We start from the raw sequence: 25,614 nt of genomic DNA on the forward strand, positions 1-25,614 counted from the left end.
AAATCATTGTCTACTGAATTCATCAGCTATGTTGCAGAGATATAAATAAGTCATTTGTCAAAATTTGACTTAATTAAATATTTGTATATAAGTTACAAAAACTTGCAGTTTACATTTGTAGGTGTGTTAGGCTATATTATACTGTCACCATTAATTGATTTGTAGAAAGGAAACAAAGTTTCAGATTTATTAAAAAAAATATCAGCTGATAACCATTAAGCTACGCAACCCCCATACTTGTGTATACACCGATATCCATACAAAGATTGGGGCATCTACTTAAAACCTTTATGATCTTGACCTTCAAGAGACTTTATTAGTTTTTACAATTTTATCACGATTGTTGCTAATTTCTGATTAAATCTAGTTTAGTTTTTTAATTGCGAGCTATTCCCCTTACAACTGTAAAAATATGGAAACCATTGACGCATCGCTGGATCAATGACATAATCAGTGACACCATGAAAAAGGCAAGGGCTTAGGCATTAAAAAAGGACCACGATCAGTAATGAATTTTATCTGTAAAATGGAACAAACATCAATGTTAATGATCAAATGCTTTAAAAATAAGACAAAGCAGATGCTTATCATGCACAGCAGGTCGGTTACACAATGGTAACGGACAAATAAGCCAAAACCAAATATTATTAGTTGAAGTCTTTTTATTACTACCAATTAAGTTACAAGTTGTTATAAAATTATTAGCTGATGAAAGACTATATATGTGAAGAATATAACAAGCTAAAACTTATTTTCCCTGACCGGAATAATTTATGATTTTTAAAAACTTTGGAAAAAAATTAAAAAGACCGGAACCATACGCTCTGGTTCTGACCCATCCGTATTTTGACCCGTTTGTATTTCGCAACACTGTGTAGAAAATAATAAGATGCTTGACTCGTAAACAATTGAAAATATTGTCTAAAGAATTCAACTTTAATGAAATTTTTGATCTAATTCAAGACTTGAACATTAGCAGGTAAAGAAACTGGCAGATATCGGGAGAAACAGGGTAAGCACTATACGAGTGGTGATTCTAATATATCACACGAATAAAAGTGCCAGAAGAAAGTAGTAACAAAACCAGAAAGTTCGAACAACAATATCCCTCTTCCTCTGTTATTGGTCATTGCTTGGCATATGATTTATTACTTTAAATGGCGAATTCTCCAATCAAGTAGATATACGCTGCAACAAGGGTTTCAGCAACCAGACATTTGTCGTCTCTTTTGAGTTAATGGCTGAGTAACTTGTTATATTGCAGAAACTGCACTATAATTAATTATTACGTGGGCCAACTATCTGCATTCCAATAAAAACATGGCAACAGAAAAGTACAGCAGCCTGTACCGACAGGGAATCAGCTATGAAGCATTAGACGGCAGCAATTTTACAAAATTATAAGCGTAAAGATGCCAGTAAATAACAAAATCTGCACAGCTGACAGCTTTTATTCATTTCCATGGTTAAGGATAAAATCCAGCCAATTATGACAAATGTGATATTTCACATACTGCAATGTGTTGAACATGTGCCAAGCCCGAGAATATGATACATGTGCGTTTCACACTATTATAAACCATCTCATGCCTAAAGAATTGCTCAAAAAGCATAAGCTGGAACTGTTGCAGAACAGCAACGTAGCTAGTGAACAAACACCTATCACCTGATATAGCCAAAATCAACCTCGGGGAGAAGTTGACAAAATGACTGTTTCTTATGCATATCATATTTGCATGATGGCCCCCAGGCTATCGACGTACCAAAGCCGCAGTTATTTGAGTAATCTGACTAGCTCAAATTAAGCTACTAGTCAAACTAGTCTAAATTCACTGCTTTATTTAAATGCAAACAAACTTAACAAAGACTACCATGACATATGGCAAAAGGCTCACAGTCAATAACAAGTAACCAAAAGCACCTTTGTAAAAAAGAAAAAATGTAAAGCTTAACAATGATTGAAAAAATCCTGACTAATGCAAGCCTCACTGGGGTGCATGTGATGTTTTATTATTACCCAGATGAGGCTCGCTTACAATAACTCCTAAAATTAGATGATATAAGCATATAGCTACCCGCACGCAGGACCATTTCCACTGGAGGCAACTGTAGCTTGACTGGTTACCGCGACTCATGATTAAGAACATACTTACTAACATCAATCAATTCACAAACCACGAAATACTTTGTGTTTACGTACATTTTCACCATCGTCATCTCTACAAGTACAGTAGAATTATTGGAAAATATCCAACAAATGATGCCCATCTGGTACAGCATAACGTATTGTGTGTTAATGTATTATTGCCTTCATAAAGTGATGCAACTAGCGAGCTGAAGTTGTACCAACTTGGCTCCGCATGCTTTATAAAACCACACAGACTGACTGAATCACTACATGTAGGATAATAATGATTTTGCTAGTGCAATTACATTATACAAATGATATTTTTAAGCCTGGTTCATACAGGAGGTCAAATGAATGTAGCACTGATGGGATGTGCACTTGTCATATAATGCAAATGGTAATGTTTGGCTCGTTGAAACCTTTCCACACTGTTTGACATATAAGCCTCTGTGGGCAGTTACATATTTGGTAAATGAAAATACATGCTAAACATTGCACAAGTTTTAAGATGTATCTAGAAAAAGCCGATATTTTCGATCCTGATCAATTATCAGAAAAAGAGATCTTAATTGCTCTATGCCAATCGAATACGAATCAATCTGCATCACCGACTGACCACCACATACATAACTGGAGTTTGACGAATGAGCCCGGATTTCACCAATTTTTCCTATACCCTATAGTCCAGCTATGGCCAAATGGCGGATCTAGATCCGGATCTTTGTAGTTTTTTGTGGATCTTTCAAGTTAGCTGTCAAAAAACCTTTTGAAGAATTTTTTTAATTTGTTTCAAAAAAGATTTTTGTAAACTTTTCTCAGAATTTTTGTAAATTCATTGTTTTCAGCAATGAATTTTGTAAAAAGTACTCATAGAACACGACTCACAAATACTCATCTTCGTAAACTTTAAGAGTCGCTGTAAGTAGCAGATAACTGCGTTTTGATATTATTGTGAAGTCAAAGCCCACTTCATTTTTCTCACTGATATCAGACATTTATTACAGCACATTCCTTCACTGATTTTTAGTCAAATTATGTAGATAAGCAAAATTTTGTAAAATCGTTTTTGATGCCTTGTTTAAGATATACATATCTTCAGCTTGGTTGTGGATCTTTCATTCGTCAGATTTGTCTGTAACGGATCATGGCCAAAATCATTTGGCCACCCCTACTATAGTCTATCAATATTTCAAGATCAATCAGATTATGTCAACAGTTATAGAGCGTCATGGCATTCAATTAGAGGTTTTACGGTAAATGCATTGTCTTATTATTACGTTGAAGTTTTCTTTTAAATTTTTACAAACCTGTTCATTTACAAACCTGCGATGGTTGAAAAGAATCCAAACATTGTATGTTGCCGATTACTAGGAGTGTAGAGTCAATTATTCGCTCGAATTTCATATTGTTCGTTGGAAACTGCGTATGTGTAAAATTATGTAAAATTCACATACACATGCCAATATTTCTTAGCTGACTGTATTAAATAATACTGCTCATGCAGCGGCCTCTTTTGACATACCAGCTACATTCACCATCTATCCAACATAGATGTATGTTCCCATTGTAGGCAAAAAGTAATAAATCCTAAAAATGACTCATTCTGGAGACCCCATGTCAAAACTGGCATAAGTGTAGAGAATATAATTTCCGAGAGGCGTAAAGAGCAGCATAATTCAAATGGCATCCAGTATGAACCAGGATTAAAGTAGCCTATCACTCTGTGTTAAGTTAGCATCCTTTGTTAATGTTAGGCAAACACAATGAACAATCCATAAAATTCATGTCATGTTGTTTTTGGGCCTTAAATATAAATTCATAAATGAGTATAATGAACTTATAACTATGCCTAATAGGAATCCTGAGTCAAACCAAACAAAGGAATATGAAGTTCAACGACATGCTGATAAAAAGGAACAATGGTTTTATTGATATTAAGTTCACTTACCCCTTGAAAACTTTAGCAATTGGAACTCTTGTGACATTCACGGATGTGTTCTTCGGCACCAGATCAGAGTCATTTTTGTAAACTAAAACAAATTATTTTTTGTACAAATCCAAAAAAATCACGCATGCTTTTTAACACTAGCAATAACTCAAATGTTGAATTTTTTTGCGAACATAACGCACACGAGTAAAAAAAAGACAACATCAGATGACAATATTATTTTCTGGCAATAATATTGATTCTGTATATATTTGAATGTTACAGACTAAGCCTAGTCAAATAATGATTATTTATAATCTGAAAGTTCAATTGTCACACTATAAACATGTCATCAGGGCTGATGTTAGTAAGCTAACCTTAAATAGATTAGGTGTTATTACTTAGATGTGAACAATTATTTTTATATGTCATCAAATGACTGGTTGAGACACTAATTGTCCTCAAGCTCTGGTCAATTGTGCATGCACATTTTAATATTAACCAGTTGCAGATATACCTTGAAAAACAAATATAGTAGACACTCTTACAACGTAAACCTTTTTTTACATAAATCCAATTCACGTAAAGAACTTATGTTAAGTTTAAGAATCGTATTACATAAGAAATATTACGCAGAGTCAAGTTGGTGCAAGTTCTCAAATTCAATGTGAATAACGAAAGATACTTGTTAAAAAAAAATCGCTTTTTTTGCCAAACCAGAGAGAGAAACTGAGTATCTCCATTATATATAATAGTACACTGGCAGACTAATGCGTGGTCAGAGATTATCAGATGTCGACAAAATACAGAAAATAAGCAGCTACACAATAACTCCAAAATACCTGAAGTGGCCAATTGGTGCAAGGGTCTCGGCCTACCACCCCGAATATTACGAGTTGGAGTCGGGTTAAAAGCACGCTAACCCTGGCTTTGGACAAACACCGCGAGTGCAATAGTAAATATGTATTTTGTTCTAATTCATTTTCGACCTGTAGACAATTTTTTTTTCATTCCAGCACAGACCTTGTTGTCTAGAAAAAATTCCAGCAAAATTCGTTTTAAATTGACATTGAAGGTGTGCGCTTTTCTAATTTAATGTAAAATTACCATAGCCATGAAAGCCAAACAAAGGAGAAGAGATAAAACATGTTGTCAATATAAACCAATAGTACCACAGTTACTGTACAGTCACTACATTAAAGTTACTTTTTTCAATTTGAAGGACCAAAAGGTTTTAGTTTGGGATGATCTTGCAACAGATTAGGAAATTTACCTGTATTTTACTGATCATAACATAAAATCTATAACGTAAACGTTCTCGGAACGGATGATTTATGTTGTAAGAGCATCGAAAATCTATTGCATGACTTTTTTTACTTGTTCAAATGTTTAAACGCAGACTATGGGCAACCATAGTCCTGTCACACAAACCTCTGGGCAACCATCCCCAAAGATATGAGAATGGTTACAAAGACTAAAATGTTTTGGCTAATTAAAGCCATAGTCGAGTAGTTCCACCAAAACATTAAACTCAATGAATTGCCGTAATTAAAATCGTATCTTTGCAAAAACAAGTTTTAACAAGTTTATTTTTAAATGCGCTGGTTAGACAATTGGTTATATATAACAAGCAACAAAATAATATACATTGGCCTATATTTGTAAGACTTCTAATAGATCAAATGCGAAGAAAACGTATATCCAGTTGATATGTCACTCTCAGATATATACCTTCTTTAGTTTGAGCATTGGTTATTTGAATGGAAAGGTCAGCGGATGGGGCTAACTTGCTTTTGTTGAGTATAGCGGTTCTCAAATCAGCCAAAGAAATTGACAGACCATCAAAGGTGATCGTGTCATGATCATTGCTACTTTGGAACTTATAATGAACGTGTGACATCGTTTTAACGTCAGGCAGAAATACTGGGCAATCAAAAATTAAGTTGAACCCTGTCGCAGATCGTCAGCGTATAACGAGTTCTCCTAAAACAATATGACAACAGTTAACAAGTTGGTCTACAGTTTGAGTGAATTATCCTATAACTATATATTTGAGACAATCTACGAACCGAATAGAGTATTGCTTATCGGCCCGAAAATATAAGCCATTTCATCGCCATTCCTAAGTGAATAGAATAGAGATAGTATTTAGCGCACAATTTGTGCGCTAAATATGAGCATACGTTCTCAACTTTATTTGTGCGGCACAAATAAAGTTAAAAACGTATGCTCATATCTATTTTTAGCTACCAAAACATTGAAATGCATATAATAACAACTTGAAAGTTGCACTATACGTTAATCAGACATTACCACATAGAAAACATTCAATTCATTAGAAAAGAAATACAAATTTAACTTACTATTTTTGAAGAATATATACGATGTTCATTGCAATATTATGACTGCGACAAATATGTACGTTTTTGCAAATGAACACTGCAAAACAAAGTGTAACCTGAATCCTGATAGATTCACAGTACTCAAATGGCAATCTGAAACTTCAATTACAACGTTAGCCGACTGCAATATGGCCGACAATGCTTACAGACCGTGACGTAAATCTTCGCGATTTCCGAGATCACGAGATGTTGCTTTCGTTACGCAGAGCCGTATTATAGCTTCACAGAGTCCCGCGAGTCTGTCGGTACAGACCGGCTTTTGCGAATCATCTCTCAATGCAGGCTGATATGTTGTAGGTAAGATCGGGTACCTTTATCCATTATAACAAGCAAATTATATTACGTGTATTTATCGAGTGCCTAACTGATTAATGTTGGATCTCAAGCTACAGATAAAACAGAAAGCGCTTGTCACCGTAATAATATACCCCTAGACGAGATAATATTTTATTGAACATCTTGCTAGGTAAGTTGTATGCTGTAACTGCATTATCACGAGTAGCTTGCTCAACTCGTGACTAAGCTTTGTAATAATTGTTTTAATCATATGTGATTAGCGATTTTAGGTAAAACTTTTGTCGCTTCGTATTAAAACAACATTCTCAAGATCTTCCAACTCCAAGGGATCGCATACGACACAGAGTGTCATTATAGGGATGTATCAAGGCTACTAAAAATGGTCATTTGAGCTACAAACTGACATGTCTTTTTATTGTTATTTGTTTATATATTAGCCATTCTAAACTATTTATCAAAAGCATGCGGAAATAAAGTAGACTAGACGTTCACTTCTCACCAAAAATGAGGGAGATCCGATGAAGTTAATAAAATTGAAAATGTGATGAAAGCCATTAATCCCTTAATCCCATTAATCTATTGTGGGATACTCAATTAAGCTCTAGATTTGCTATTTATCATTCACCAAAAACAATTCAATAACTTTTGAATTTTTAAAAATTTTAAATTTATGAACATGCATAAATAAGCCACAACATTAACCAACAAAAATTACTCTCATTGGCAGTCGTTTTAAAATCGATTGTTGTATCATACACCATTTAAAAGAGGTGCAATAAAATATTGGCTAATGAACGTTGTTAGGCCTGGTTTGGAGTATGGGTGCCAAAACGAGACTATTTTTAAAAAATGTAAAAAGCTTCTGCCAAAGTTAAAGTAGCACTACTAAAGACAGGCATGGTAATGCATCCTTAGCATAGATGTTTTAGCACCAAATGTATAGCAGACCTCTATGAAAATATTGAATAAGAAAAGTGTCAAAGACGAAGTTGTGTTGGTCACACAAGTATATATCTTTTACAGATATGTAAAATAATTGTCTATATATAGTAAGCTGATATTTAACTACGTCATATATACGTAATTGATTCAGTAAGGATTTTTTGCTATTCTATGTGACATTGATAACTTGTATAAACAAACATTAGAAAATGATAGCAAATAGTTCTGTCGAGAAACAGATTACAGTATGTTATATTTAGGTGCAATTGATACTGTATGTTTGTCTGGTTTAATCACCCATCAATAGTACTAGTTCAGACGCCTTTTGCGCTTGTGTTGATTAGGAAGATTTATCTCCTTATCTGTGCGATGTAGCTATCTATAGGTTTGACTAACACTTTTTATCTGTTTATATTTTGATTATCATACCCTATCATATCATATATCTACAAAGTACTCTTTTGTTATCCACCATACAGAGGGGGTTATATTTGCGAAATGCTCTGATATCTAGATGGCAACACGAGATGATGAGATCGAGTTGGGATTTGGTAAGCACCAAAGATATGTATTTATTACTTATTACGGTATCATCAGCAGAGAACCGCATATATGGTAGATAGTAGCTATGCTAGCTTATGTATATTATTCTGTTTGCTTTACATAAATTTCACTTGTACCTATACTTGTTATCTGTTAGTACAAGTTCCGCGTTTGCATTGAGTTCGGCAGCCTTGCATGTGTTTCTAAATGCTGTGTAAACATACCAGATGAGTACTAGATGCTAATGAAACCGTATAATTATCACTTATAAATAATATGTGCGGCTATTGATGTAACTGTTGAAAAAGCCTGTACATGTCCTTCTGATCTGATTGTTTTCACTGTGATCAGGTTGTGTTGATTTTATTCTTGAAACACTCTGGCAGTCCGACCACATAAAACATCAAACAAAATCTCAAATGATAAAAAAATGTCTGCACTTTATGATAAAATCTTTTGAAGTTTGGTGTGACCCTTTAAACAGTATGTAGGCTAAACCAAACCATGTTGACTGTAGCGAACTTAATCAGTCAAATAAATCAATAATTGATTTTGTTGTCTCCTGTGCTTTCTCACTACATGAGCTCTGTCAGGATGTTTAATTCGCATAATATAGTATTATACTTACCAATTGTGAGCGCCAATTACTCGATTAGACTGAATGAATATAATAAAATGCAAAATATTTATACATGAATTTGTTTATCTTTCACAAACCTAGAGTTGTTCCTCCTAATCAGATTGGTTCATTCTGTTTAGCACGCAGTTGTCTCTCTCTTGTTTTAACCATCGCTATGCATTAAATACATTTTTTGTCTGCTATAGCACCTAGTTGAGCTTCTACTACATCACCACGCAGTTAGTTATACTTATTAATTTATTATAGACCGTAAGAGGGGTCAGGTGATACTCAGCTTCCTTTGGCTGCTGTTGATAATGTTAAATATTAACTTTGAGATTAACTTGATGTTTGAGATGACTGCCAGGATGTTTTAAGATTAAAATCGACAGAACCTGGTTATGGTTCAAACTTTTAGAAGAAAAATACGTGGCAAAATGAAGTAACTAGTTGCTATAGTTGATATTGATTATTGCGTTCGTTGCAGCCTTACACATCCTTATTTTGTCAGTCTATTTGCAACTACCGGTATAATAGTCAAATCATAAACACACTTGATCTGAGTGTTTTAACCGTGATCAAGTTTTTTTATTCGACTCTTGAAACATCCTGGCAGCCAGATCACCTCAAACATAAAAACAACCACAAATGATGGAAAAATACCGATACTTTCTGATAAAATCTATTAAAATTTTGTGTAAGTTTATCTTTAAAGGTTGACTTACAACAAAATTCACATTACAGTTATTTGGTATCAAAAGATTCACCATGTCTCACTCTGTTGTGTTGTAGGTGCAAAATATGTGGAAATGTGATTACAAGCTCTTAAAAGCTCAAAAACGAAAAGCCGCCGTTGATTGGAATCTCTTTATTTCTCTGGCGTAGTCATGAAATTTATTTGTTGTTTTTTCGTGTGATGTTTTCATGTGAATAGAAAGGCCAATAAAAAGCTCAATATAAAACTTATCGTATCACTAGTTTATGACAAACACTTCGGGTTTTACCGAAGACCCCGTATCAAATATAGATGCTCGCTACTTTACAGTTTTGTTTCGGTTTGGTCTAATCGGCAAACTGTAATCTGATCGTGTGACCCAATACTTCGCAAATAATTTTTGCAGCACTTTTCGATTATCACAAGTGACCAACAGGCTCGTCATGATTATCAGACAATGATATGTATTCCTTCGAGGTAAGGCTAAAAAATTAAACGAATTTTTACGGTAAGTTATAAGATATCACTGCTAAAAGTGAGTAGTGACAGCATTACAATGATGCTAAAACAGCTGCGTAAGAACAATAGACATGGTTTTATTGAATGTGTGAAGTATATTTGTGAAAATATTTCGACAAATAAGGTTGCATGAAAGTGTAAACAGAAACCATCTCCCACAACTACGTCACGTTTGAGCCGTTTTGGAAAGAGAATCCAAACTACGGCGGCCTCGTGTGGCTGCGATTAACTGTTCGTTTTTTAGCTTTTAAGAGCTTGTAATCACATTTCTACATATTTGGCACCTACAACACAATAGAGTGAGACATGGTAAATCTTTTGATATCAAATAACTGTAATGTGAATTTTGTTGCAAGTCAACCTTTAAGTAGCAAGCGGTAGGCAAATTCCAATGATAATTATTAAAATGGTGTTGTACTCATAACTCCAAGGAAAAAGCGGGTGTGCGGCTATAATCTGTGCTGAAAAAGTTTTTGGAATATGTTACATATCGTTTGTTAATTAAAACAGTTTGTCGTAGTTTTCAAGTTGCCTAGGCTATCCTTAAAAGTAGCATCTTCAGAAAATTAGTTCATCATAGTCTCTCATTCTAAACAATCTTACTAGAGTTTAAAATTTAACAGTGAATTTCATTTTTCCATTGATTTTATACCTGAGAAACTGACTCGTACAAAATTTACTGCCTTCTTTTAGTAGCAGCAGAGTACACAATTTGAACAGTTGCTAGGCACTAAATAGTTTAATAACGTATTCAACTCACCGGAGTTGGTTTAAACGAGTTCACCAGTTCATATTGAAATATCCTCTATATATGTGTACTAGGTGCCCCATGCTTATCAGTTATATAGTGTACTTATGATGTATACAACATGTAATGTACAGAATATGTCTATTTCTTGTATATAGGTTGTGAGCATAATAGAGTCTTCTGTGGTAACAGTGCTGAGCCTAGAGCGTCAAAGAAATAAACCTTCACTGCCCTTCAAGAATCCGTACACATTCGTGTGTACAAATTCAAACAATATGAAAGATTATTATTTATGCGTTGTCAGTAATAGGAAAAAAGGAAGAGATAGAGTGCTTAATTTTGTTTGTTAATTTATGATTAATTTCCAATGTTTATATTCACATGTTTGGTTGTTACGCAGTAAATGGGTATGGTCCAAGGGGAGATGCTCCAACACGAGCTGTTCGCTATGATGATAATGTGGTCGACATAGTGGACAGGCCATATCTCAACTCCCATGGCAACCTGCATGACCCGTTCGATGATTCGGATGCGGAGTCAGAACATATCGACCTTACTGAAGAACTGCCTAGTCGTCAAATTCAGAGTGAGCAGTTTTGTTCAACCTTTATACATGTTGCTTTAATTCTGCGCTGTAATACACTAGTGTTACATGCTACAAAGTTTTGTCGTATTTTTCATTTTTGTAGCATGTAAATGGTTCAAAACGTCGAATCTTTAAGTCTTCGAAGCGATTCAAACCTCCGTTTCAAGGGAAGTATATTTGAAACCATCGTAGCAACAACGTAGTACTGCGTATCATGTAAACATCAATATTCGTAGTATTGCACAAATCTTTGCGATCGGAGGTTGGATTGTCATCGTTTTCATTAGTGGCGTCCTTACAGCATTTCTATTTTTAATGCACGTGTTTTAAAAATATTATCTTCAAAATTAAAAATATTACCTCCGAAATTTAAAGAAAAATTTCTTACACGCTTTGACATTGGTGTTTGACCTTAGACGCATTTTAGGAGTTCCAGCTGCGATATAAACTATGCGCCCCGTTATAGATAAAAGCGCAACAGACTAATATAAAAAACGCGGAGTTGTACGGCAATTTCTTCGTAGCATGTAAACTCCTCAGCTATGAATAATTGCGAATGGTGCGACCACTCCAGCATATCATGTAAATTCGTCCTCCTCATTCCTACGATCAAACCCACAACTCCAAGCTCAAAAATTCGTAGCGTGTAACACTAGTGATAGTTATTTGACAGAAGGTTACGACCTCTGTCAATAATGTCTCTGCGGTCTGCTAAAGGTCTATGGCTGTAGTTTGTGTATCATTCATGTTTGACAGAGTTGGTTGCAGAGTTATGGCTGGTTCACACTATATTGTCGTATGTCTGTGTAGTCCTCTCAGCGATTATTCATCGACTATGTGCACTGTAAACTAGTGGCATCGTCGAGGCAATGCGAATACATCGGGAAATATTGCAGCTGTCAAACTCTCCCGATATTTTGTCAAACATGCACAACAGCCTGCGCAATAGGGCCTATGCATCACTTCGGCGATAGTGATTGAGCGTTGCGGAGTGCTTGATCGACCTATATCCTTTTCATGGCAGTTGCTGTGGAACTAGTATTTTACCATTACCCCGAATGCATTCTGTAATGAAAGTGCTATGCCGCGGACTATTCGTCGATGTAAATGGAGATGTTTTTGTGATAGTGTGAACGTTGTTATCATAGACGATCACCAAAGTATTGTGGAATTAACACCGACATACAGCGGTATAGTGTGAACCAGCCTTCAAGGGATATAATGCGGACATTCATTAATATGCAGACAACCATTGTGTGACAGAAAGCTTGGTTACATTCACATTAGTAATGAGTCATATGCCATACGTCAACATTGGGCGGGTCTTCGTATTTCCTTTGTTTATTCAATCTGCATACATCATAGCAGGGAAGGTTTTACTCATAGCATAAGTTGTCATATCAGCTGTACAGGTTCCCTTAGGTGACCTTCAAGACTCTTGACATGTTTACTCAGATAAGCATATAAGCTTTTAGATGTTGCAGTAACTCGATTTGATACATCTCGCTTAAAATGCTTATGATTGGCCACACAAACATTAGAGCAGCCTAACTTCATCTTCTCCATTAGCTAACATTAAGCAAGATTCAGTAATAATTATCTACAAAAATGCCATAAGCAATCTGATATATGGAGAGTATATTTTGCTGAAGGCTTAACGTACAAGAACCTAGATGGTACAATCAGACGGAGAACTACATCTGCAGCCAAAGCAAAGATTCATCGGCCAACTCATCTGTACAACAAGTGGAGAGAGGAGCCAAATCTGGTGCGTTTATTGGGGGATTGATATACGGTAGATGCTGTGGTTTTAGTTGTCAGTGAAAGCGTGACAACAACAAAGTTTACGCATTTTGAGAAAATGTTTACAAGGTAGACAACTTCATTTTAATCAGGGATAAGTGCCTCGTAAAACAATCATAAATGTTTGAAACTTGCGCAGTCGTGGTAACACAGGTCAATAATTAGCGTTAAGTTTCGGTTTTCTAGTTACATACCAGACTATTTATTCCACTTTTATTTAAAAAAATTATGTTACGATCAACATATTATTACATTGTCATTTCCTTTTATTTACGGATCGAGCAGAAACATTCTTAAAATAGCCTTACACCGGGATCCTTCCCTACTTCGTGGCTCATCTTTCGTAGCTTCAGTACTTCACGGGGTAACAAATATTCATTAAAAGTTAACAACATTAATACAAATAAAGACATGGAACATAAAATACATAAATCTCTCCCATACTCTGGCTCAGTGAGATCCCTCCGTGAGCATCGTTGCTAGCAGCTGTCGCAGTTTGCTAGTTTCCTGTTACGTTTTGTAAAGTGTAACAGTGTATTGCGCTTGTCACACCATTCAGCGTGTTTCTTGGTCGAACACCCTAATCAGTCTACCCTTAATCGTCTACGACTCTCAAAATTGTCCGATGAACTGAAGAGAAAGTGAACAATGCTCACGATTAATAAAACAGTGACTTTATTACATATGAGTTTATTAGTTTCTATTACCTGCGGGTGCTGATTTTCACTACTACCTGCGAGTGCTGATTTCCACTACTACCTGTGGGTGCTGATTTCCACTACTACCTGCGGGTGCTGATTTCCGCTACTACCTGCGGGTGCTGATTTCCACTACTACCTGCGGGTGCTGATTTCCGCTACTACCTGCGGGTGCTGATTTCCGCTACTACCTGCGGGTGCTGATTTCCACTAATACCTGCAAGCTGTGACAACTGATCTCACATGGTTATGGTCTCACAATATGGTGATGGATACTGAAATAAAGTGTTAATATCTGTGTGCTGTAATTAAGTTTATTTGAGTTTGTACTCTGGTGTTTATATATGCCAGTTCGATTCTTGCTTAGCTGATTGCTATGGGGGTCGTATATGATTGCTACATGAGGTATGTACGTATGTATGTACCTCAATATCTTTGAATGCAAAACATAAAGCCCACAAAATATAAAGATACTATAGTGACACTGGTTAGTAAAGGAATAGAGTTACCATATCAACAATGCGCTGATTAGTAGAGAAATAGAGTTACCACATCAACAGTGATATTCCTTTATATATGATAGTTGTGTCACAATCTCACCACCTGTAATAATGAACAGGGTGAGATGATGATGCTCATAAAGCATTTCAAACAGTTAGTGATAGGCTCTGGTGTAGTTTGTATCAGCCTTTCTGTATGGTTATCTCCAGTTTTAACATGCAATGTTGTAATAATTGTCTTTAGTGATAGCTGTGAAAGGAGTTTTTCAATATACAGTGAAACATGGATAACTCGCCCTCGGATATAGCGAACACATGGTTAACTCGAATGGATTTGCTTGGTCTGTTCCCACGCAATGATAAATGGTTCTATATAACTCGAACTCAACACTGTTAATTCGAACTGTTTTTTGCCCAACGGTTACCGAAACGGTTGCTATCGCTTTAGAAAATCACTTTATTCCAAGCCATAGAGGTAAACCTCAACTTTTCGTAATTCATAAGCGTCGTTATTACCTCCATCGGCAAAATATTTTTGTCAACGACTTTTTTAAAGGTTTGGTGAAATTTGATTTATACTCCTATACGATGAGTAGCACGGGCTAGCCGGGTCACGCACGCAAGGATTTTCGCCACGCACATACAAAACAAAAACAGCATGTTGTTTTTGTTTTGTATTTGCGTGGCGAAAATCCTTGAGTGCGTGAACCGGCTAGCCCGTGATGAATAGTTTTCCGACGTTGATTCCGTGTTGAATCAACGTCGGAATGTTGAATGTTTAAAACGTCTTAAAAATTGTTGTAATTAAACGTATACGTTGTCTTAGCTAAAAAAACTAATCATCGTTTGACCTAAACACAGAATACGTGTGTACATCCAATAAGTATCCATTAAAAAAGCGTGAGTGATATACAATGTACCGTAAAACCTCGTAAAACTTTTAATTGAACTGCCTCGGAGTGTTGCTCTTAACAAATCCCAGGTAAAGTAAGGTAATCTTTGCATAAACTTCAAGAAAAATCGGCAAAATTGATCGTGGGTAAAACGCTCAAAAGAAAAAGATGTCTTTTCTTTTGAGCATTTCAACAACGATCAAGTTTTGCCAATGTCAATCTAAAAAACGTCCTGGCAATAACATCACCTCAAACAACGAACCAATCTCAAGTGATAGAAAAATCTCTATACTTTTTGATATACTTTACATTAGAAGCATTTAATTTGAAACAAGCCGTTTGTGCTTTTGATTTATATTATAGTTTGTATATGTACATGTATCTACTAATAAATAAGTAAATACATGGACTTGTGACAGTGCTCTGATAACTTGAACGCTCTGATAATTCGAACACTTTTGCTCGGTCCCTTGAAGTTTGAGTTATCCGAGTTTCACTGTATTTCTACATCTGCTGATATGCAGTTAATCAGTAAACCACAAATGTTTTGATAAGGTAGCCTGAGTTTCTCTAACCATGTTAAATCTGTAATAATTACAGAATTATGTATTTCAGTAATTCATGTATTACTTTATGTATTTCAGTAATTATTTCTAGTGTCCTGGACTACACGTTAAATCTGTAATTACCTGTGTCTTGGACAATGGAGGTTTGCATGGGATCTTTGTACTCGTACTCATTGGCAGTTCTTTTTTGGTGTTTTTGATTATGTGATATGCCGACATGCGTCACGCCAACTATTTAGACTGAGGGTAAGCCATGGTTACCACTTCACTCGGTCCGCAACTAAAAACCAGCAGAGGTTACTAACAGTGAAGTAGCGGCTGCTTAACCAAAAGACCTAGCTAGACTGCCAATTTTTAAGTCCAACGACAATTGCACACCTAACATATCTTTTGAGCTCATTTTAATCCCATCAAAAATTAGTAGAATATTATTTTTTTGGCAAACAGGTTCATAGCCCCATGATTTTCTCTAGCTCCTTGTCCTCTCTTGGACACCACTTGCTCATGAAGAGGCTTCTTTCTCAGTCTGTTTTATTTATTTTAATATGATGTTACGGAGCCGAAATGTTCAATTACGCATTTCAAAAAAATTTAAGATAAATAATACCAGCTTTTATAAGTGCTTTCAGATTTCATTCGCTGTTATATGTGTACTAAGTATGTGTGACCTTGAAGCAATGTTATGGGTGGTCTAGCTGGTGTTATCTTTATGACTCATCAGTACTGATCAAGCAGCCTAGCTAAGCAGTCGTCTTGAATTATCCTTGTCAACATTCATACAATAAAACCACCTTGAGGAAACTCCACATTATAATATTCGCGTACCCCAGAGCATCACGCGGAACAAAAATATCTATCATCGATTTGGGTATATCAAAGCATCCATTATTCCTAGATATATCCATAAACTTGAGAGTTATCCTTTTGGTGCCATTTTTAGCGGTGTGGCAGATGCAGCAATTACTCTAACAGTGATTTGCAAGGGAATCTTATGAAACACTTTTACCATAAACCAAGCACGTTTCTTACAAGAGAACTTTTAATAATCGTAAATTAAAAGCATCAAAATATTTGTGAAGATTTCGGCGCATGACTTTTAAAAATGCACTGGTATTGTCGTTGTGCTGTGGGAAATCGTCAAGTCTAATAAGTAACTGCAAAATTATTCCAAAATGTTGCATGGTGATCGATTGGAGCAGGTGGTAGAGTGTCGATCTGGAGGCTGAGAGTTCAATTCCCGTTAAAAGAAATCCTTTTCTAACCTCTGAGCATGGTTACTGATGGACTCGGTTATATTATAGTAAAGGTGTTCACGTATGTTTCTTCACTGTCAACAAACCCAACTTCATTGAGTTTTGATCTGCGATCTTATTCTCTAATCATGGCAAAACTACGGTAATAGTCTTACGATTGTGAGGAGTACTTGGCTTGAAATCTGAACGCACCAGGTTACCTCAATAGAGAATCTTAAAGCACCCTAAATCACTATTGCTATGGTATGACTGTCTGCAAATATCAATCGCGTTGTTTGTTTTGCTTTTTGTCCAACTTGCTTTAACATTACAAACTCATGTAGAGTTTTTTATTTTACCTGCGCTAGAGTTTACCTGCGCCAGAGTTTACCTGCGCCTAAGATATGAAAACGGTCCCTTTTTCTATTTTATGCTATATAATATTATGGTTTATGAAGTATCTGGCTATATTAAATAGGAAACCAGTTGTTTGTCTTGAGTAAGCCTTGTATCACTGTGTATCAGTTTGGTCTTAGCTAGATTTAAGTAGATTGCAAGCAAGTGGAGGGTATTAGGGGCATTCTATGCAGATGTTGTGTAGATGCTCAATAAAGTTGTCATCGCTTCATGTAATTTTAACATATTGAGTGAGGGCCGAGAATACTATTGTATTACACTAGTACACTGGCAGTCTAGCGTGCCGTAAGAAATCGTCAGGTGTAAGGACAAAATGCACAATTATTCCGACAAACGACAAGGCGATCGATTGGCACGTATGTAGAGTGTAGGTTTACCAAACCAAAAGTTCAGATCCCTTTGAAAGCAATCGTTTTTCCTAATCTGTAAGCATGGTTTCTAGTGCATAGGTTTGGCATGGGCTCTTATTTTGATAAAGCTTTAGTGCAAATTGTCTCCATGCTATCTCATCTCTTGTCTCGAATGGATGGCTTATGACCAAAATTATGCCAGTCTTTTAAACCATCGGTCTTGCAACCATTGCTCCACTACACTTTACAAGGTCGACTGTTATTAGACACCTTCATATCATCTCTCTAATAGCATTGACCAGGTCAAAAGCATTGTCAAGGTTAGTAGCACAAATAGCAAAACTAGAAAGGTTTGTGCTTTGATTTTTTACTTTTTTCAGCGATAAAAAACAGTGTGCTTTATCGGAACATTCTAATCACTGTATTCATTGCTTTGTTGTTATACAAATACTTGTTGACAGCGGTTTCAATTAATTTTGTATCTGATTTTTTTATGAGAAATATTTTTTAGGCTATATAAATGTTGAAAATTGTATTACAACGATTGCATCTTTAAAATCGTTAGTTGCTGGTGCGAAGTCAGTCTATGACTATTTTTATCAATGGCCTGTCAATCATTTGTTGATGAAAGTTTTTTTTTCTGTGGACGGGGAGAGGCTCGCTATAACATTGTCACATTGTTCCCTTTTGTGCCAATCAGTTTTATCATTGACTTACAACACATTTTCAAGGGTCACTCATGTCAAATTCCAACTATTTTATTAGAAAGTAAAGCTTTTGTTAGGTGCTTTGGATAAGTCTGAGAACGTCTTTTTCTTTTAACTGTGATCAAGTTTTATCAATCTTAATCTTGAAACACCCTGGCAGTCAGGTTACCTTAAATAAACAAAATCTCCAATAATAAAAATATATCTGTACATGAGAATAGAATTTTTAAAATTGTATGTGAGTGACTCTCTGAGTCTGTCATGTGAGTCTGCCGATTGGGCTACCTTATTGGGAGTCCTCGGATTCGCTTGAAGCTTACATAACTAGTTAGTTACCTTGACCTTTACCGTGACCTGTATGTTCCACTCTGCTTTACAGCTTTTTGAGCAGATTCTGTCTGCTTGGCGAGAACAAGATGCTCAAGAAGCCGAGGAGTTAGATGCAGCGCAGGAAGTGACCACTAACAAGCGCATTGAGGAACTTAGAGAGATGACAATCAATCTTCAAACTAAGATACGACTCAGGTAAGACGGTGGCAGCAGGTGGGTGATTGCAGTCGCGCAGCAAAGTTTGTGAATATTAACGTGACAGACATGTGTCTGTTGCATGATGTGAATGGGAGGATTTGGCATAAACAAGCTTTTCTGTGGAGTTATGCTAATGTGAACATTGGCAGCCTCAAATGGCATCTCTCTTGACGAGGTTGTAGGATATTTTCTAATCTCTATATGTAATTCTCAGTGTTTCTTTTTCATTCGTGTGTCCAATGATAGCGATAAAGTTATAGGAACAAAAAATCTGCATCGCACTGGGTTTGAGCTCAGAACCTCCTGTTGTCCAGACATGCTAGCTAACCACTAAACCACACTGACTATTTGTGATAAATGGAATAGTTGTGCACATAATGTTAACACCTGCCAGTTATAATACCTATGCTTCACACTTAAACTAGTTCACTCTACTAAAAATTTTACTAGCAGAAAAATATGTGCCCAGACTTGTATAAAATGCTATAAATATATGTATATATCACAAACATTATTAAACTTAAAGCACACACAGAAATAACAAACATCTTCATTTAAAAGTTGGATCTTAAAAAAGTGTTTATTTTCTGTGCAAAAGTTTTTTGTTACCTGTGCAACGCCTGGGATTAGTCAAGCAGTTATATATTGACAAGTTCTAGCAGGTAGTCCGACAGTGCAAACAGCAGTTTTCAACATTTTTAGTAGATAAGATAACCAGGCTTGTCCAAGTTATAATATGACCATCTGACTCCTCCCACTCAGCTCTTTATCATTCCAACCTTTTATTGGTCAAGCACCTTCTATGTATTGATATATACAGTACATGTAATCACCTGCGTGCATATGTATTACTACTCTTGTTATTTGTTTATGTTGTCATTTGAACCTTGGGCTATTTGGCGGACACTGTTGTTTCGATCTATGAAACTTCAATCGGTTACGAATCATTTGCTTTTTTCATTGACATCCCAGATGTCTCTACCTTAAAGAGCAGCCGTGACCTAGTGGTGCGGAAGGCCTGATCTGCAAACAACAGGCGGGGGGGGGAGGGGTGGGTTTCAATTCCTTAAAAATGCCACTGGTTGTGACAGGAATAACATACAACCTTTGCAACTGGTTATGTCTCCAGTCATTGAGGTTCCCTGGACGCTAGACTCAGGCACGTCCAGCCAGCAATAACAGAGTCAAGGCTTGTGCATCAATGCTCTGGAAAACATCACAGCTTCTGCTTGCAGTAAGCTCAGCAGATGCCATACTGATCTTCTAGAGATTGTTCACAGACCTGTTTGAGAAAAGAATAGCCCGCGTCTGTCTTTTCATTAGGCTGAAATTTACTTCATTTCAGGATCTAAGCCTTAGACCCTGAAATGAAGTAAAATTACCTTAGACTCTAAGGTATGGACAACATCGTTTATATAAACAGAAACTGGTATCGCTTACATGTAGATAGTTTAATGTTTGCTAGTCTGAGGATATTTTGTCACTTTGAAACTGTGTAGCAATTGGAATCAAAAATATGTAGATGAAATAATCATGCCGGAATTTATTTAACAGTCAGTTCATGGCCAAAATTCCAACACTGTATTGTGTATATTTGTACAATAGCATGGCACTCTATTAGCCACAGCAGCTGTGATTAGTTCAGTGCTAGGCATGATAGACTTGCCCTGCTGAGAGTCAACGATCTGGTAATTTATGAGGGCTCTGCACCACAACCTCATAACAATAATAGCATCTCTCTCTAAAGTTGCTTATGCCCTTTAGGTTAAATTATATTCATCCTTGTTATGAATGTACATGTATATATGGGTCATCAGTGGTAACTTGTCTGACAAGCTGTGCCCATCCTACGCACTGGCATGCCTGATGGTGGTCTGTCTTACAGCTGTGTTATACATGGCATGCTGTTTACACTGTATATATTATGCATTCATGTCTGCTAGCTGGGTTACGTGTAGCAGGCTGTGTACATTTATCCATACATTTATTATGCATTGTTGCTATTTTCTCTATGAACTCTGGAGAAAATCTTGCAGCTGTAAACTGTGATGTTCCATTATGTTTGTTAGTTTAATTATATTTTAATTATTTTGTTATTCTTTTACCGGTTAGAAGCTTTAGTAGCCATCAATACAGGGAAATGTTGCTTCGCACGCTTAGCCCACTGTTACAGACGTGCTTTCACCCATATTGCTTCCTCAGTGGCGTACATTAGTGTTCCGACTTCTCTCCCTCCTTTCATCAGGCTTTAGAGCAGTTGACCTGTCATGTCCTGTCAAGTCCTGTCAAGTCACTCATTAAAATCTTCTTTTACTTTGTCTCATTATCCGTGTTTTAATTTTTTAGATTTGATACAAATATTTTTCTAAAGATTGTTTGTTTGACTGTACAGGGACGCGCTGAGGAAAGCCACGATTAGGAGAAGACAAGGGGCTAGGAAAGTGAAAGGTATATCGGCATGGAAAAACATGAAATACTCACTTGCCATTGTAAGCATAATCACTTGCACTTCGCACTTCGCGGCATAAGCATAGTTTTATGGATTGGCATTAGTGTGTGTTCAGTACATGCTTCTGATGGATTCAGCTTGAGGTACAGTTTGTTGGTGTGTGTTTGGTGCTCTTGCATAACCCATTATTTTATTGATTAATTGTGTTTAATCGGAATGCTCTTTTGGTCGTTTGATAAGCTGCGAAAAACATCAATTTTTTCCTCACAGTTAATAATGACAAAAAATATTACAAATATTGAGAATCGTGAAAAAACATCAGCCTGCATCATCAGTCTGTCCCATTGAAGCAGAGGAGCGATGTTCCTTGTCAAGGATTAGCTCTTTCTGACCTTGACCTGTGTCATCTGTCGATCTTGCTATCAAACTTTGTTGCTGAAGGTTTTGTTGGCACTTTTGCTGGAGTGAATATTAACCCAGTCGCCTGAGTTAGTATTGGCACTGGAGTGAGTATTGGCACAGGAGTTGGGAGCTTTTATTATCAAACATTTCTGACAATGATTATTTTCTCTTGGCTAATGGGAGAATGGAAACGGTCTCCTTGTAGAAATGGGAGCATCTGAAGAGCTTTATGTCGAAGACATTCAGTTCTATGGGCTTATGGGAGGGACACCTCAAGGCCTTTGCTGGTCACTTTGGCACTGACGTTACTGCCTACTTTCTCTTCCTGCGTTGGTTGTTTGTAGCCAATGTTATCATAGGTAGGTCTTGCGTGTCAGCTATAGCAGTGGCCCCCAATCTTTGTCTAACTGCAGAGCGTTAGACAAAGATTGTCTAAGCTTGACAATTTTATTACAGACCGGGTGGTTGAAATAATAATAATAAATGTGAATCCTTCGTGTACTCATATAGAACTTTATTACCACATTGCTCCTACAATATAACATAAGGTTTACAAGTTTACAGATTTATAATTGTATCTAGGTTTAAGTTGTAGGGGTTTTATATTATACGAACAGTAAATATATGTAAATTACCTAATACATTCCAAGATCTTTCCAAACTCACACCTTTGGCCATTCCAAAAACTAGACTTAACTTTTTTAATTTAAAGACTGAACAGTAACTGTAGTAATAATACATGTAGTTTGTTTCGACAAGTTTTTACCTTTTTTTTATTAATTTCACTCCTTTTATGGTTAGTGTTAACGGTAATTTTACGAGAAGTTGAAGGGAGCTCTTACCTTCAATGTCAATTTACATGGGCTCTTTCCATTTTTTAGACAGCATTGTCTACTCTGCTAAGGAAAAATATTGCAAAATATTTTATGTACTTAAAAGTAAGACAAAAAGATGGTTTTACTATTCGTATTAGGAGCGGTGTGCTGACTGATGGCCCGTCGCCAGGATTTGAGGTTATTATAAAAAATAGCTTTCGGTGCAACTAAAACTCATGACATCAAGCTTGGTATATCAACCTCGGACGCCTACACCAATAGATCGTCTTCAAGTATTTATGAGTAATTGCACCACTACTTACTCAAATTAGATTGCTAAGGTATTAGTGCATATAGAGAGCCCTAAATGTACGTCGTTTCTAGACTTAGATAATAGATAAAGCAAATTACTAATTAAATTAATTAACTCTTGTGCGGCCCGGTACAGATTGATCCACAGACCAATACCAGTCTGCGGTCTGGCGGTTGGGGACCTCTGAGCTAGAAGACTCTCCTTACAGAAAGTGTCATTGTCAGCGTGATAAGATTCTAGTGTTTACACTCGTCAAAGAAATTCTAATTTGTACCTTACAGAGCTACTCAATAGAGAGCTTGTAGTTTTGGTCACTTACAAAGTGTAATGTATGTTTGTTTTTGTTCTATTTGGGTAGTAGTCATTAAAAGAGTTTCTGGCTTTTCATGGCAATTACTGGAATATTAGTTTATTAATATTATCTCTTAGTAGAATCAAATTATTGATAGTTTTACCTCAAACATAACAATATTTGCACTGAGGTGCTTTCGGATATCTTTTGTTACCACGTAAATGTATACTACGCCTGGCGAAATATTGAACAGTATTTATTATGAAAAGTGGTACGTGATAAGCATTTGTTTAGTCATATGCATATCCATAAATTTGGAATTACCCTCACCTTGAAGCTTTCAGCGGTATTTGACCGACGCAGTAGTTATTCTATCAATGCCCTCCAAATGAATCCAATAAAATATTTTTGGCATACATTAAATGTGTCTGTTGTAAGGCTAGCCTAAAAATGTCGAACTATTCATAAAGATCTCAGGCTACAGCTTTTGGTAATACATCACTACGCATACATTTATCCACTGTCAATGGAACCTGGCTTGATTATCGATCGATCGCATACTCATGTGCATCTCGTTCAAGGCTAAAAGTACAGTTTCATTTGAGAAGGGTCAGTGATTGAAATCCAAACATTTCACATATACTCAATCACATCACATACCTTGGAAAACCGAAAGCAGCTTAGTCATTCAAATTGTCTGACCCGTGAACCGAAACTGTAGTCAATGATGTCACATCTTGCTTGGCAGTAGTGTAGGCTGCTACCGATTCACCAGACCGGACATAGAGTCACCCCAAAATTCATACGGATCGTAGGAACTAGGAATAGGCACAGCATAGACGTATACCCCATGCACTTGCTTAGCTTCTTACCTAAAAGCCTATAGGGCTGTCATTGAGAAAAGCGGGGCAATCCATCTATCTGTTTCATACAGGGTTGCTCATCCTAGTCTTCCTCTTTGTCCCGAACACTCTGTCAACCTTTGCTTCAACCAGCGAGACTAATGAAGTCGTTGTGATATCCTTATCAGACACTAATCGTTCGGTCCAGAATTCGAGATACACTCCACTACAGAATGCAGTTGAGCTTTTAATTGGCAAGGTAGGAGTTGCCTAGTTTTATTGGATATTGCAATACTTGTTTCGTTATTAGCATTTATTGTCTACAGTACTTTTTGTACTATTAACCGCACCCTTATATAAGCCGTATCTGCTTTATTTTAAAAAAAACAATAATAAATGTAGTAAACAATAAATGGTTCGTATTAACTGACGCTTTTTAACCCAGTGCCTAACGGAACAATACCGTTAGGCATTGTTTCGTTTTTTCTTTCACCGCTAGAGGTGCACTAACCGGAGATTCCGGTTAATGCACCCTAGCGGTGAAAAAAAACCACAGAATAGCTGCACCCTTATATTAGCCGCATAGCTCAAAACATCAGAAAAAAGTAGCGGCTAATAGTCCGAAAATGACGGTAGTTTGTGTATTTCAGCAGGTACGACGACCTGAATATAAAGTATTATAATATATAATGAATGTGTTCAACCAATTATTGCTGTTTTTTTTTAAATCTTTCAGTGGATTTGTTATCAGAAAAACTGATACAGCTTCCTTAACACTTTGAAGTCTAAGCTTGTATACACAAGCAGGACCCCTGATTCTAGACTGTATTAATAACTTTTCATCGACTGTGAAAACACTTACAAGTGCACAATCCCTTTTGAACTGAACACTATTTTGAAGCCCCAGGCTCGTAGAAATAAAAAACAGAAGTCAAGCTAAGTAAATACCTCTTTTCCTACTCTTTCAAGGAAGTGATGTTTTAGAGGTAATTGAAGAGACATAATGACTAGAGTACGCAGAGTCTGATAGAGTGGCTGTACTTAATGTATATACTTGTTAGAGAAAAGCAAATAGTTTTAGTGTAAAACTTTTAGCGTTGTCTTTTTTTATCCTTTATTACCACGAATTTCAATCAGTGTGTCATCAAAATCTAATCTTCTGTCAGCAGCCATTTTGACTTTTCAGTCGGTTAGAAGTTCCCTCGGTATTTTGATGAGATCTCAAGAACTAATAAGCCAATCGACTTGAAACTTTGGAATTATACTGAAGGCATATTATACACAGAGTAACCAAAATGGGAAAGACAACTCCCCGACTTTTTCAAGCCGAGGCTTGTGTCAACTAGTAACCTGTCTTGACAAACTGTTATTTTTGCGGAGT

General features: G+C 36.4%; 2 protein-coding genes across 4 annotated transcripts in view; one reads left to right on the forward strand and one right to left on the reverse strand.

Annotated features, from left to right (window-relative positions):
• Positions 1–1,822: 1,822 nt before the first annotated feature.
• Positions 1,823–6,596, reverse strand: LOC137394556 (uncharacterized). The gene is made up of 4 exons (XM_068081283.1): positions 6,419–6,596; positions 5,787–6,038; positions 4,077–4,158; positions 1,823–2,219 (listed from the first exon to the last, which is right to left on the reverse strand). The coding sequence occupies exons 2-4, from the start codon at positions 5,953–5,955 to the stop codon at positions 2,168–2,170; spliced, it is 303 nt and encodes a 100-aa protein (XP_067937384.1). The 5' UTR covers positions 5,956–6,038; positions 6,419–6,596; the 3' UTR covers positions 1,823–2,167.
• A 93-nt stretch (positions 6,597–6,689) lies between these two features.
• The window catches only part of LOC137392726 (transmembrane channel-like protein 7), a 34,171-nt gene continuing 15,246 nt past the window's right edge, over positions 6,690–25,614 (forward strand). For 2 of the 3 annotated variants that reach the window (XM_068079041.1, XM_068079043.1), the window contains exons 1-8: positions 6,862–6,923; positions 8,176–8,247; positions 11,241–11,426; positions 13,079–13,194; positions 18,972–19,117; positions 21,513–21,609; positions 22,177–22,330; positions 24,326–24,492. In XM_068079041.1, the coding sequence (XP_067935142.1) occupies positions 8,211–8,247; positions 11,241–11,426; positions 13,079–13,194; positions 18,972–19,117; positions 21,513–21,609; positions 22,177–22,330; positions 24,326–24,492 (903 nt within the window). In that variant the 5' untranslated portion in view covers positions 6,862–6,923; positions 8,176–8,210. Of the gene's footprint in view, positions 6,755–6,861; positions 6,924–8,175; positions 8,248–11,240; positions 11,427–13,078; positions 13,195–18,971; positions 19,118–21,512; positions 21,610–22,176; positions 22,331–24,325; positions 24,493–25,614 lie in introns of those variants that run through there. The other variant, XM_068079042.1, reaches the window with a different exon arrangement.

The sequence above is a fragment of the Watersipora subatra genome, chromosome 4 (genome assembly GCF_963576615.1).
Source record: "Watersipora subatra chromosome 4, tzWatSuba1.1, whole genome shotgun sequence".
NCBI classification, from domain to species: Eukaryota; Metazoa; Bryozoa; class Gymnolaemata; order Cheilostomatida; family Watersiporidae; genus Watersipora; species Watersipora subatra.